The following is a 13,532-nucleotide window of genomic DNA, read 5'->3' on the forward strand; positions in this document are numbered from 1 at the left end:
GGCACCCTATTGCTGATCTGACAGGTTGTGGCTAGCCCTGCAACCCCACACTCTAGAGGGCTTTGTTAACTCCCATGTGGCCATTCCTCAGATTACTAACTGGATTTGGGGGAGAGGGATTTAACACCCTCCCTGCCCACCTCTCAAAGAAAAGGACTGTGTGCCCAAGACCTTCCCATGTGTATGTGGAAGAGGCTTTTGGGGAATGGGGATTCCTTTGAATTCTTTAGTAGTTTTTTCCTTCCCTTGCCCCCTAGAAAGCAATGACCAGCCCTGTCCTATAGGGATTAAATCCACTCCCTGAAATCTAGAAAAGGGGATGGATCCTGAGGCCAGAGGTTGGCAGGGTGGACCTGTACCATTCCTTGGGCGCTAGTTGAGATTTTTCTCAAGGTCTTGTGGCCGAATCTATTGATAGTCCTGTGCTCCATTGCCAGCTCCCCCATCATTACCACCCCCTCTACACGTGTTCCATAGGCAGGAGCTGTTACTATGGAAATACATTATTTTTAAAAACAGAAGCAGCCCTGGGCTTGGGAAATAGCTCCAGTACAAACCCACACTAGCACGGTGGTTCATAGGGGTGTTCCTGGGTCCTAGCTCCCAGAGGGGGTATTGTGGTGGAGGGAGTTCCATAGTCCATGTTCTAGACTCAACCGAGCTCTGGTGGCACAGTGGTTAAAGCACTCGGCCACTAACCGGAAGGTCGGCGATTCCAACCCACCGGAAGCTCCGCAGGCAGAAAGATTTGAAAGTCTGCTTCCATAAAGATTTACAGCCTTGGAAACCTTCTGGGGCAGTTGTACCCTGTCCGATACGGTCACTATGAGTCGGAGTCGACTCAACAGCAGTGAGTCTGGTTTTGGTTTTGCAGACTCAACCTCTACCATGTTGAGGTTCCGTCTCCTCTCTGATCGGTATCTGCTGGAACTCTGCCAGGCATTTCTATCTGGGAGGGATGCTCTGCATCTCCTTGTCCAGAGCCTAGCTTCAGTCCGGAAATGGGCACCAAGAGGCTGCTGAAAGAGGGGGTGTTGGGAGAAGGGGGTGGTGCCTTCCACAGGAGTCACCTCCTTCTTAACCCCACAGACGTCCAACCTATGGAAATCTAAGGAGCCTAGTGGAAAGCAGGGGCGGCAACTCAGGTACCTGAAGCTATGCTTGCCCACTCTTGCAGTGGGCTGGAGGAAGCCGGATACACGGGTTCCAGGATGGGGAGGGGCGGCCAGAGACACCACCTATTTTCCACCCCGGAACCTCCTCCCCTCTCGCGTCGTCCCTCAGCCCTCTTCTGAGAGTTGAACGCCGACTCGCCAAGCCCCGCCCCGCGCGGGTGCGGTTCCTTTAAGGCCGGGTGGGGGCGGGGCGGCCGGCGGTGTTGTCAGTGTCAGCTCTGCGCACGCAGCTCTCCCTTGGCCGGTGTCGGCTCCCGAGCCCCCGCGTCTCTGCAGACGAGTCCCCGCCCGGGTTCGGGGGACCGTGCCGTGGGAGGAGTCGGGCGCTGGCCGGTGACTAACCCGGGCTGGACTACTGGACAGACGGAGGAGGGACTCCGGCTGCGGGGAAAGACAGACTTGGGCACTGCGACCCCCCAGCATCTCTTCCCTTCGGTCCGTGGCACCCAGTTGTCCCCGGCACTTAACCCCGGAGCGCCCCCGAGCCCGCGCGCCCGGCCCGGGGGAGGCCGCCCCCGCCCCGCGGCCCGCCCGGGCCATGCTCCCCCGGGACAGCGGCTGAGCCCGAGCCGGAGCCGGTACCGGAGCCCGCGCGGAGCATGGATCCGGGCTGGGGGCAGCGGGACGTGGGCTGGGCGGCCCTGCTGATGCTCTTCGCCGCCTCGCTGCTCACGGTGGCGGGCTGGCTGCTGCAGTACGCCCGGGGCTTGTGGCCGGCGCGGGCTGGCGGGGGCCAGGGCCTGGGGCCCGCCTTAGCCGCCGAACCCGTGGGCTCCCCGCGGGAGCTCAGCGTGTGGCGCTCGCTGCTGAGGTTGCGGGCAACTCGAGCTGGCGCCCCTGAGGAACCAGGCGTCCGGGGCCTTCTGGCGTCGCTCTTCGCCTTCAAGTCTTTCCGGGAGAACTGGCAGCGGGCTTGGGTGCGAGCGCTGAACGAGCAAGCCTGCAGGGACGGGGTGAGTTGCAGAGGAGCACCGAGGTGGTCCCTTTAGCCTTTCCTTCCAGGCGAGGGACTGCTGGTGCTAAGAGGGTCGGATGGGAGCGGGGATCAATTGGGGAATCCCGTGACTCCTTTCCCCTCCGGGATCAGAGAAAAGGGTGCTGCGGATGCGTCTGGGGGTTGTACAAATCCGGCTATGTTCCAGATCTTCTATTCCTGTGGGCAAGGTACTCTCTGGGCTCCAAACCTGTTCACAAGTTGTCTTTCTCATAGCAACCCTAATCCCTTTGCCTGATGGCGCTTCCACCTAGACTAGGTGCTGCTGGTTGGGTTGGGGGTAGGGGCAGGTGCATAAGGAATTTGCCTGGTCCTCATGCCACCACTCCCAGTTAACAGTTCATGCCCCAAATCCTTGCAGTGGCCAGGCAGATCCCCAAGGAGCCTGAATTGCCTCCCTACCCCTTACTAATTTCACTGCTACTGTCAAACACTTCCCCCTCCCTGGCTGGCCTGCAGTGTATTTGGTGGGGCGGGTAGGGGGAGGTGTTCAGGTGGAAACCAAATTGACAATCCATGTGTCTCCCGGTAGATGAGCCTGGAGCTGCCCCTTGAGGGTCAGTCACAAACCAGCCCAGCCTACTTCCTCCCATTGCACCATGGGCATCTGGCCTCCCAGGAAGTGGGGCAGGAAGCATGGTCGTGGTCATGAGACTGACTGAGGTGGGGTGGGAGGTAGAGGCCTCCCTTTTCTGGGGCTCCCCTCCCATCCTGGCCCAGCAGCCTCTCATTGCCATCACAGTCCATCAGCCCCTTGCTCAGAGGGTTCTCCTTTTCCAGCCCCCGCTAGTCTCGGAGCTTCATATCCTATTAGCTCTTTAGATTCCTGGAAGCAGAAGTGACCACATAAAATTGCTTTCTCTCCTCTGGCCAGCTGGCCAGCCAAAGGTCAAATGGCAGCTGTCAGCCTACACCTTGAATTCACCCCTCCACCCAGCTCTGCCTGCACCTTGTCCCTGGGTCAGGAGCAACTCCCCTGGACAGCTGACTCAGCTGGACATTGGCCTGTTCTGTAGGAAGTGGGGAAATTGAGGTTCCAAGCATCCATCTCCCCATCTCCCTGGGCCTGGCTATTGAACAACACAGCTGCAGGAACAGAGATGTTGGCTGCTGCTGGTTTGCCAGGGAAATGAGCCTGTTTCCTCCCCTCCCAAGATCTGACAGTTCAGTTCAGTTTGGGCCCCCTCCTCAATTCTTCCCATTCTCCTGTCTAGACAGGGCTGCAGTAAGTTGTCCCACCTCTGCTCTGGAAGAATTAGGAAGCAGCTCTTTTAAGGCCTGAGCTAAGCGGCTTTCTGCTCCCTAATACTACCGTGCTGTCTGCCTGGAGGAATTAACCAGGCCTCTAGGCCCTTGAGCCCTCTGAGCTCGCTTTTCTTCCCAGCCCCTCTAGTCAAGTTCCCCAAAGATGTGCTGAGCTAGTCTTGAAGATCCAAAAATATGGATAGAGTCACACTCTTGAGCCTCCAGATACTCAGTGTCCCGCATCCCATTTATCTGGAAGAAGGCTTAGCCTCGTTTCTTCAGCTCTTATACTAACTGCCATCATCCTTAACTCTGTCCCACCTCTCCCCAGCTATTATATATAGGAAGCAACTTTTATATATATATACATATATATATATACACACACACACACACGGATTTTTTTTTTTTCTTCTATAGACAACTTCTTTTGGTGGTGAGGGTGGGGGAAATAAAGAGGGAAGAGGAGGGATGCTTCTGGAGGAATCCAGGGTCTTTTGCTTAAGGTGACCTCGTCTCTGAGGTGGTCTAGCTCCCAAGTCCTCAGTAGTCCTAGCAGCTGTGGGTCCCTGGGGAGGCAGAGTTTGAGGGAGCACCTCCTCTCCTAAAGGCCTGAGCCAAGGAGGGGCCAGAAGCCAGCCTGCAGCTGAGGCCTCCGCAGTGCCAGGGCCCAGCCAGCAACTGAGCAGGCCAGCCCTGTGGGGGGCAGTTCCAGAGACCTGATCCTGTGCCTGCATTACTCCCTCAGAGCTCCATCCAAATCGCCTTTGAGGAAGTGCCCCAACTCCCACCCAGAGCCAGCATTAGTCATGTGACCTGCATAGACCAATCAGAGCGCACCATGGTAAGGGTCTAATGGGCATTGCCCTCTTTGGGGCCTGAGAGGGGCTGACTCCAAGGGTTTCCTTAAGTCTGGGTGTTCTCAACCTGGAGTTTATGAATGCCTTGGTGACCCAAGGATTGGCTTCAGGAGGTCTGGGAATGCCCCTGAAGTTATGTGCAAAATGTACGTGTGTGCATATCTACAGTTTTCTGGGATGAAGAGTCTTTGGCTTTTACCTGGTTCTTTTAGGGGTGTGTGACCTCAAAAAGGTGAAGTTCCAAGGAAAACTGTAGCGGGGAAAGGTCTGCTGAACCATTACAGGGCAGGGCAGAGCAGGCTTGAGGACCCTTCCACCATGCCTGACCCTGTCTTGCCTGTCTCAGGTGCTGCATTGCCAGCTCTCTGTTGAGGAGGTGCGGTTCCCAGTCTCTGTGACCCAGCAGTCCCCCGCTGCTGTCTCCATGGAGACCTACCACGTCACTCTGACACTGCCACCAACACAGGTGGAGGGGGACGTGGGAACAGAGTTGGGTGGGGCTGTTATTGCAATGTGGTTCCTCTCAGGGATGGAATGTGGGAAGGGAGGGTCCTGGGGAATTGGGGGTAGTTGGAGGAGGAGAATAAGAAAACCAGTCCCTTTGTCCCTTGTCTGCAGTTGGAAGTCAACCTGGAGGAAATCCCTGATGAGGGGCTGCTAGTATCCTGGGCCTTCACTGATTCCCCAGATCTCAGCCTGACGGTGCTTCCCAAGCTACAGGCCAGGGAGGTAAGGGGTCAGGGTTGGGGGAGAAAAGGCTGAGCAGGAGGGTGAGGCCGAGCTGCGGGCACCACCTCTTGTTCTCCTCTTCCCTGCAGAGAGGTGAGGAGCAAGTAGAGCTCTCCACTATCCAGGAACTGATCGAGGATGCCATAGTCAGCACCCAGCCGGCCATGATGGTCAACCTCAGGGCCTGCTCTGCCCCTGGAGGCCTGGTGAGCAGGCACCCAAAGCAAATGGTTTTCATCTTGTCCCCAGCTACTATGTCAGGATTCTTACACTTTTTACCTCCTTCTGCTCTTAGACACCCAGTGAGAAGCCACCCATAGTGGCCCAGACCCAGCCAGCCAACCCCAGACTCACTCGGTTATTCCTCCGGCAGCTTCGAGCATCGAACTTGGGAAGTGAGCTGGGAGGTGAGAGCTAGAAGGGGCTGGGGAACTGCCAGGGCAGCGGTAGCAGGTGCTCCCTGCCCCTCTGCCAAGGGTCCATCCTCTCTCTAGTCCTCAGTGACTTTCTACCTTTGATCTAACATCTTCTAATTTCTGGCTCCTTACAGGTACTGGGGAACTGTGCTGTGTAGCTGAGCTTGACAACCCCATGCAACAGAAGTGGACTAAGCCTGCGAAGGCTGGCCCTGAGGTGGAGTGGACAGAGGACCTGACACTGTAAGAAATGACCTCCACCCGCAGCCCATCAAACCCTGGGCTGGGTCCTAGGGACATAGACATGACCAAGACACAACCCCCACCCTTGGGCTGAACAGATGCACATAAATAAGACGGTACGAGTGCTCCAGTCAAGGTTGACACAAAGTGCTGTGGACCATTTAGGTGGGGAAGAGTCGTTGCCATAGGGTGAATAAAGATCAGAGTGGGCTTCGTGGAGGAGGTGGCATTTAAACTGCATCTTAAAGCAAGAGTAGGATTTCAACAGAGTGGAGAGAAAAGTATTTTTGGCAGAGGGAACAGCTTGAGCAAAGGGAAGAGGGTGGTTTGAGATGAGGAGAGAGACTGGAAAGGCAGGGAAGATTTGAATGAGGAGTGGGGTCCCATTCTCTTGGAAAATGGGAGTATCAGGAAGGCAGGAATTAATCTGATGGAGCACTTGTACCATCTTATTTATGTACATCTGTCTCTGCCTCTGGCCTGGGATCAGCTCAAGGGTGGGTTCACTTTGCTAATATTTCTCCTGGTCCCCCAATCTCCTCTTGGTCCACAGGGATCTGGGCCCCCAGAGCCGGGAGCTGACCCTCAAAGTGCTGAAATGCAGCAGCTGTGGAGACAGTGAGTATGGGGCAGGAGAGAGTACCTCTGGGTGGGTGCTGCTGGGGACCAGTCATGGGCCCAGCTCACAGTACCACCCCTGTCCTTAGGCGAACTCCTGGGCCGGGCCACACTGCCTGTGGGCTCCCCTTCCAGACCACTGGCCCGAAGACAGGTGTGCCCACTCACCCCAGGGCCAGGGAAAGTCCTGGGACCAACAGCCACCATGGTAGCAGAGGTGAGAAACTGACCATAGGGGATGGTGGATACCAGAGAAGGGTCGTCCCTGAGGCCCTGACTCTTTGCTTTTCTACCCTTGGCAGCTTCAGTATGAGGAGGGCTCCCCCCGGAACCTGGGCACTCCCACTGCTTCTACTCCACGCCCTAGCATCACACCTACAAAGAAGATTGAGCTGGACCGGACCATCATGCCTGATGGCACCATTGTTACCACGGTCACCACTGTCCAGTCCCGGCCCCGTGTAGATGGCAAATTAGGTAAAGAGGAAGCTCCTGGGAGCCCAGCTCTAGCCAGGGGCCCTGGACTGTAGAACCATGGCAGGACAGGGAAAGGGAAAGAGAACCTTAATTCTAGCCCACCCTGTTTTCTGACATTCCAATCAGATTTTACCACATCTGCCTCATAATCTGTGTCTCAGACTTTCCCTTACATCCTTCATTTCCTCAACCATTCCTCTCATCCATCAATCATTCTGGCTCTGCTAAGCCCTCACAGAGGCCCCTTGCATTTCCATATCCCCAAGTTCTTGTCTATCTTTTCACATATATTTTCCCTTTCCCCAGTCCAGCTGGCTGATTGTCCCTCCCTCTACCCTCAACTCTCTAGCATGCTGTGGAATCCTCCAACAAACCCAGTGGCCTCCATGGCATTTCTCCCACCCTGGGGACCCTCCATGACGTCTTGCCTATCTCTAGGGGTTCCAAGGAATTTCCTCTACATCCAGTGGACCCCTGTACCATCCTTGCACACTGAATATTTTCATGGCACTTCTTACACCCTCAGTGGGCTCCATGGCACTTTCCCATACTCCCAGTGGCTCCTGTGGCATCTTTTTGTCCCCAGTGTCTCCTGTGACCTCATACTCTTAGTCGCTCCCATGGCATTGTCTTAGTCACTCGTCTCCTGCCCTGTGAGTCAGCCAAATTCTGCGTCTCAACAAAGACAGTATTGGGTGGGGGCCACTCTAAAGTCCCTCCCAGCTCACTGACCCTCCCCCACCCACCAGACTCCCCCTCCCGCTCCCCGTCCAAGGTGGAGGTGACCGAGAAGACGACAACTGTGCTGAGTGAGAGCAGTGGCCCCAGCAGTACCTCCCACAGCAGCAGCCGTGAGTGGGGGTTGGGATGGGTGAGGGTTGGTTCGTACCGGGACCCCGGAGTCAAAAACAACTGTAGGGCAGGAGGAATTCAAGGCCAAGAAGGCACTGGGGACTAAAAGTCACGTTATCCATCCTCTGTACCCCAGCAGGGGAGAGCCACCTTTCCAACGGTTTGGACCCTGTAGCAGAGACTGCAATTCGCCAGCTGACTGAGCCCAGTGGGCGGGCAGCTAAAAAGACACCCACCAAACGTAGCACTCTGATCATCTCTGGTGTTTCCAAGGTAACGGGGCTCTGGGGAGAGGAGATGGGGTAGGGAGAAAGCCCTAATGGGCCACTCACTTAGAAGTTGTCCCTCCTGCCAGGTGCCCATTGCGCAGGACGAGTTGGCACTATCTCTGGGCTATGCGGCATCCTTGGAAGCCTCAATGCAGGATGACACAGGGAGCAGCGGAGGTCCCTCTTCACCTCCCTCAGACCCACCAGCCATGTCCCCAGGACCCCTAGATGCCCTCTCCAGCCCCACAAGTGTCCAAGAAGCAGATGAGACAACACGTTCAGACATTTCTGAGAGGCCATCTGTGGATGATGTTGAGTCAGAAACGGGGTCTACTGGTGCCCTTGAGACTCGCAGCCTCAAGGACCACAAAGGTGGGGAGATATTGGCATGACCCCCCTGCCCCCGCCTCTTTTTTAGGTCCAGTATCATGACCTGGGAGCCCCTGGGTGGTGCAAACAGTTAAGTACTCAACTACTAACCAAAAAGTTGGCAGTTCAAACCCACCCAGAGGCACCTCGGAAGCAAGGACTGGTAATCTACTTTAGAGAGGTCACAGCCTTGAAAACCCCATGGAGCACAGTTCTACTCTAACACACATGGGGTCACCAAAGGTTGGAATTGACTCAGTGGTAACTGGTTTGGTTTTCTGGTTATCATGGCCTAGGTCCCACTGGACACTTAGGGATATGGGAGCCACAAGCCAACTTGCCTTCTTGTTCCTCCCCTAAGGGATTGTCAGACTTCCCAGTCTGGTTCAGCCACACTAGAGTAGGATGGGCCTGGGTCTGACAGATTTAGGTGACAGGAGGGGATGCCAAATGATTCTCCTTTGCCTGAGTTTTTCCTTTTTTCTGGGTCTAAGCACCTGTCTTCCTTTTCCTTCCTTTTTTTTCCCCCCCTTTTCACTCTGCACCCTCTCCCGAGTGTAAAAAATCCTACCCCAAGTGAACTCTAAGACTGCCCCTCCAGCAGTGACACAGTCTGTGGACAGCTGTGGTATTTCTTCTAACTTGCTTGCCCCAGACATCTTCATTCCTCTGCCATTGAGTGTTTCAGCCACACATTTATCTATTTATGATATAAGCCTGCATCACTTCTTGGGATAATGAGATTCCTAAGTCCAAAGCCTGCTGTGCAAGCACCTTCCTCATTATGTTGGTCCTGAATTTCCCTCTTTGAAGCTTCCAGAGCATTGTCTCCTGCTTACATCCTAGAATTTGGTAAACAAGTCAGTGTTGACCCGCCTGTTCCTTCATGATTTTATAGGCTTTAGGAACACCCTCGGTTCAGCCTTTGTCTTTCCATACTACAGAGGCCCAGTCCTCTCGGTCTGTTCTCATGGAGCAGCCAACCCCATAACATTCCGCCTCAGGGGCAGAACTCAGAGGTGCACACAGATTCCCATGAGCACCATTTTTTTCCCTCAGGAAAGATAAAGAGCATGTTTTGCTTCATTCTTTCCTACAGAAGCCTGGCTTCTAGGCCAAGGCACTGGTTTTGTTCCACATCTTATAGCCCTTCATCCCCCGTCCTTTCTCGGCTCCCCACCTCACCCCACCCCGTGCATTCCCTTCCGGCGGCCTCAGCCTCCCTTCTTCCCCACAGTGAGTTTCCTGCGCAGTGGCACTAAGCTCATCTTCCGCCGGAAGCCCCGACAGAAGGAAGCTGGTCTGAGCCAATCACACGATGACCTCTCCAACACGGCGGCCACACCCAGTGTCCGCAAGAAGGCCGGCAGCTTTTCTCGCCGCCTTATCAAGCGCTTTTCCTTCAAATCCAAACCCAAGGCTAATGGCAACCCCAGCCCCCAGCTCTGATGGTCCTCCTCACCTCCTGAGCTAGGAGAGCGCAGGAGTTTTCTGAGCCCATTCCCCACATCCCCTTCCACATTTCTCCCTGGACTTCCAGGCCAGGAAAGCCCTCTGGGTTTCAGGAAGCCCTGTCTACCCTGGGCCGTGGGGCCAGTTGGAAGGGTACTTGCAATGGGAAGTGGTGAGAGGTGGGCACCCGTTGCTGAGGACAGAGGAGAGGGAGTTGGTGGCTGGGAGTAAGGAGGGCTGTGTTCTGGCACATGTGGGCCTTCCTCAGAGCCGTTTGTCTCCTGTCGACACTCACTGGCCGGTCAGAGGAGTCCCGGGGTGCGCAGCTCCTCAGATGGTCCTCCCTCCCTTATTTATTGTCTTTTCTATTTATATGTGGTCCAGGACCCTCAGCAAATAGGCGATAGAGGGCATCTCTCCCAGGTGACCCTTCTTTTCTATCCCCGAAGGGCAGGCAACTCCCTTTGGAATGGAGCTCCCACACCTCCCTCAGGTCCCCACTCAGACCAGCACCGCCGTCTGCCTCTGAGGACACGGGCAGCTCCTAGAAAGCCGAGCCAGCGCCCGGGATGGGGGGCAGGTACTCCCCGCGTCCCTGCCTCCCCTTCTGCTCCTCATTCCTCCCTCCCCCTTTATTACTGTTTTTGTACTTGATGCCTTCTCTGTGAGCAGTGGCTCTGATGGAAGGAGGGAGCCAGGAGCCTGGTGGGAAGGCTTCCTCAGAGAGATGACTTCAGGGGGCTTTATTTAAAGACTATGATGATGGAGCAAGAGCAAGGCTGCACCTCTGTATGTGGGAGATGATGACTTCCATTGCTGCGTGATGGCTTGGAATTTAATTTATTAAAGTCAAATTGGAGTTTATTTGCTGGATAACTGGTTATTTTTTGAAAGGGGAATAGGTAATGAGGCCGTGGTGGTGATGGAGGGGGATGATCAGAGACAGGGACCCAGATATAGAGGTGGGGTAGATGACATACATAATGCGCCGGTTAAGAAGTTCCTACAGGGAAGACAGGACATGTAGAGAGAGGATGGGAGAGAGAGAAAAGTCTCTGAAGGATGAACTTGTAGTCAAAACGTCAACCAGAGAAAAAAGTCAGTCGGCTAGTACAGTATCTTCACTCCTCTTTCTTGAACGGGTTCCTCCTTCCAGAATGTAATAGTGTAATCCAGAGCATGGACGATGGGACTAGACTGCCTGGCTTTGAGTCCCAGCACCACTAATTATCTGTGTGATCTTAGGCAGGTGATGTAACATCTGAGTGCCTTAGTTTTTTCATCTGTAAAATGGGAACTATGATAATAGTTTTCTCATTTGGTTATGGGAGAGAAGTAAACATAAAGTGCTTAGAACTCTGCGGGCATATAGTCAGCGCTGAGTAAGTGTTGGAGTCTTGGTGGCGCAGTGGTTAAGAACTTGGCTGCTAACCAAAAGGTCGTCAGTTCAAATCCACTAGCTGCTCCTTGGAAACGCTATGGGCAGTTCTGCTCTGTCCTATACGGTGACTGTGAGTTGGAATCAACTCAATGACAATGGATTTTTGGTTTTTTTGAATGTTAGCTAGTGCCCCAGAAAAGACAGATAGGAGGGGGAAGTCTTTCATCATCATAAAAAGTCTTTCACTTGTAAACAGGGACAAGTGGCAAAGAGTTATAGATACTAGCAAACTGTATGTCCCCAGTTCCTGTTTTCTGGGACCTTACAAAGCACACAGACCAGATAAGCTGCTGCAGGATATCAGGGGCAGAGCACAGGACCAGGAGACAGGAACCCTGGGTCTGCCACAAGCACACTGAGTGACCTTGAGTAGACCACTTCTCTTTTCTGGGCCTTAGCTTCCTACTCTCTAAAATGAAGAGTGGCCTAGGTGATCATTCAGGTCACAGCCAGCCCTAACATTCTATGACTCATCTACATCATAGGGGGCACAGGGCACATGCCTTTGGGTAGACAGGATGGAACTGTTAATATTCCCATGCTTATGTCCACACCAGCCAACAGGATATGGGATTTTTGGAAGGAGCAGTAGAGTATGGCCATTTAATTTTTGTATAGTGAAACGCCTGACTCTAGGTCATGAAAACTCAATGAGATTTCACAAGCTGTTTTCCCCTAGGAAATGCAACTTTTAGTGGTTCACAAAGGACCAGTTTGTTTGTTTACCAATATGACAACAAAACACAATGGACTTGAAATTGCACAAGAAGCTTTTGTTAAAGGGAGGGCAGATTCCCACAGGACCTGTGGATTGAGTGGAACTGGAAATTGTACTCAGCTTCCAGGGCTGAGCTGCCCAGAGCTCGATGGAATCACATATTTTGCAGTGAAGAAGAGCCTGATCAGTTTTCAAAAATAGGCATTTAAAAATTGAATCCAAAAGAAACACAAAACACAGTTTCATCAACTTTATCCATTTTACCCTTTTAGAAGAGATCCATGCTTTTGATGAATATGAATTATGCTTTAAGTTTCTGTGGTAACTTTTGAAGAAAAATGGATTATCAAGCCAAAATTGTGGCTTGTTTTCAAGAGAAGTAGATTGAGATGAAAATAAACTATGCTAGACAGCTGCACTTATAACTGAAGCTGGTGGTGCAGTGGTTAAGAGCTCAGCTGCTAACCAAAAGATCAGCACTCTGAATCCACCAGCTGCTCCTTGGAAACCCTGTGGGGGAGTTCTGCTCTGTCCTATAGGGTCGCTATGAGTTGGAATTGACTTGGCGGCTTTTTTTTTTTTTTTTTTGTGGTTAGACAGCAGTAAGGCATTGCCTCAAATTTTGGAAACATATAAATCCCAGAGCTATCCTGAAAGTTTTTTTTTTTTTCTACTTTAGATAAAGATTTACAAACTAGTTTCTCATAAAACAATTAATACACATATTGTTTTGGGACACTGGTTGCCAGGCCCACGACATGCCCCTTCTCAAGTTTGGGTTCCCCATTACCAGCTTTTTTTCTCCCCTCCTGCTATAAAGTTTTGCTCTGTAAGATGTCTTTGAGTCTACACAGCTCTGTGAATGAACTTTTTTTCATGAAACTGCTAAATTAACACTGAGAGTCATCATCAGTGGTATAAATCTGAATTAAGATAAGCTTGGCATTTGTGAAGCGTACTATAACTATGCACTTCGAATGCATAAAGTTGATAAAATATATTTTATGTTACTTTTGAATTATATTTTAAAATCCCTATTTTTAATAAGGGCCAAGCTATAATTCACAGTAATTGATAGCAAAATTCATGCACAAATTTCCGATTGCATGATCTTACTATTTTCAATGGCATCTTTAAATACATTTATATTGACTAGTTAATGTGTGTTCTGATTACGAAATTTATATAGCTAAGTTAGAAAATAAAGAAACATGTAAAGGAGTAAAATAAATATCAAACCTAATGAACTTGACTAGGGTACATAATTCATTTAACAAATATGTCTTTAACCCTGAGTTTCAGCCCCTAGGCTGAGAGGCTGTGAAGATGAAGAATATAGATAGGACCTCTGCCCTCCCTCACTGAACATAGTCTAGTGAAGAATGCAGACAAGAAAACAAATACTATGTGATAGAGCTATAATGGGAGAAAAGCAGGAAAAGGATGTTAAAAAAGACTGGGGGGCGGGGGAGACATCTAAATTCAGTTCAGAATGAGTAGGAATCAGCCAGGCAAATAAATGTGGGAGGAGAAGGGGAATGTTAATCCAGGCAGAGGAAACAGTAAGTACGCGGAACGAGAGGTAAGAGAGGGCTTGGTGTGATGGATAAACTGAAAGAAATACGGGGATGGAGCACAGGAAGTGAGGGGAAGAAGGACTCTAGGTAAACTGGA

At 52.2% G+C, this 13,532-nt stretch overlaps 1 protein-coding gene across 4 annotated transcripts; it reads left to right on the top strand.

Annotated features, from left to right (window-relative positions):
• The first annotated feature begins 1,363 nt into the window (after positions 1 to 1,363).
• Positions 1,364 to 10,553, top strand: C2CD2L (C2CD2 like). 4 transcript variants are annotated; one of them, XM_049857119.1, is made up of 14 exons: positions 1,364 to 2,128; positions 4,163 to 4,258; positions 4,621 to 4,740; positions 4,893 to 5,003; positions 5,093 to 5,209; positions 5,299 to 5,410; positions 5,554 to 5,662; positions 6,216 to 6,280; positions 6,370 to 6,497; positions 6,583 to 6,757; positions 7,507 to 7,608; positions 7,746 to 7,882; positions 7,965 to 8,250; positions 9,485 to 10,553. In XM_049857119.1, exons 1-14 carry the CDS (start codon positions 1,775 to 1,777, stop codon positions 9,694 to 9,696), a joined length of 2,124 nt encoding a protein of 707 aa, XP_049713076.1. In that variant the 5' UTR covers positions 1,364 to 1,774; the 3' UTR covers positions 9,697 to 10,553. The 4 variants fall into 4 exon arrangements, with proteins under 4 accessions (XP_049713076.1, XP_049713077.1, XP_049713078.1 ...); XM_049857120.1 differs by having other exon boundaries at positions 7,749 to 7,882; XM_049857122.1 differs by lacking the exon at positions 1,364 to 2,128 and adding an exon at positions 2,135 to 2,832.
• The last annotated feature ends 2,979 nt before the right edge of the window (positions 10,554 to 13,532 follow it).

This window comes from Elephas maximus, chromosome 17 (assembly GCF_024166365.1).
Source record: "Elephas maximus indicus isolate mEleMax1 chromosome 17, mEleMax1 primary haplotype, whole genome shotgun sequence".
Lineage (NCBI taxonomy): Eukaryota > Metazoa > Chordata > Mammalia > Proboscidea > Elephantidae > Elephas > Elephas maximus.

Coding starts and splice junctions, on each gene's coding strand:
- C2CD2L (XM_049857119.1), top strand. CDS start 1,775: ATGGATCCGGGCTGGGGGCAGCGGGACGTGGGCTGGGCGGCCCTGCTG. Junction 5,210..5,298: donor GCTCTGCCCCTGGAGGCCTG/GTGAGCAGGCAC, acceptor TTCTGCTCTTAG/ACACCCAGTGAGAAGCCACC. Junction 6,281..6,369: donor ATGCAGCAGCTGTGGAGACA/GTGAGTATGGGG, acceptor CCCTGTCCTTAG/GCGAACTCCTGGGCCGGGCC.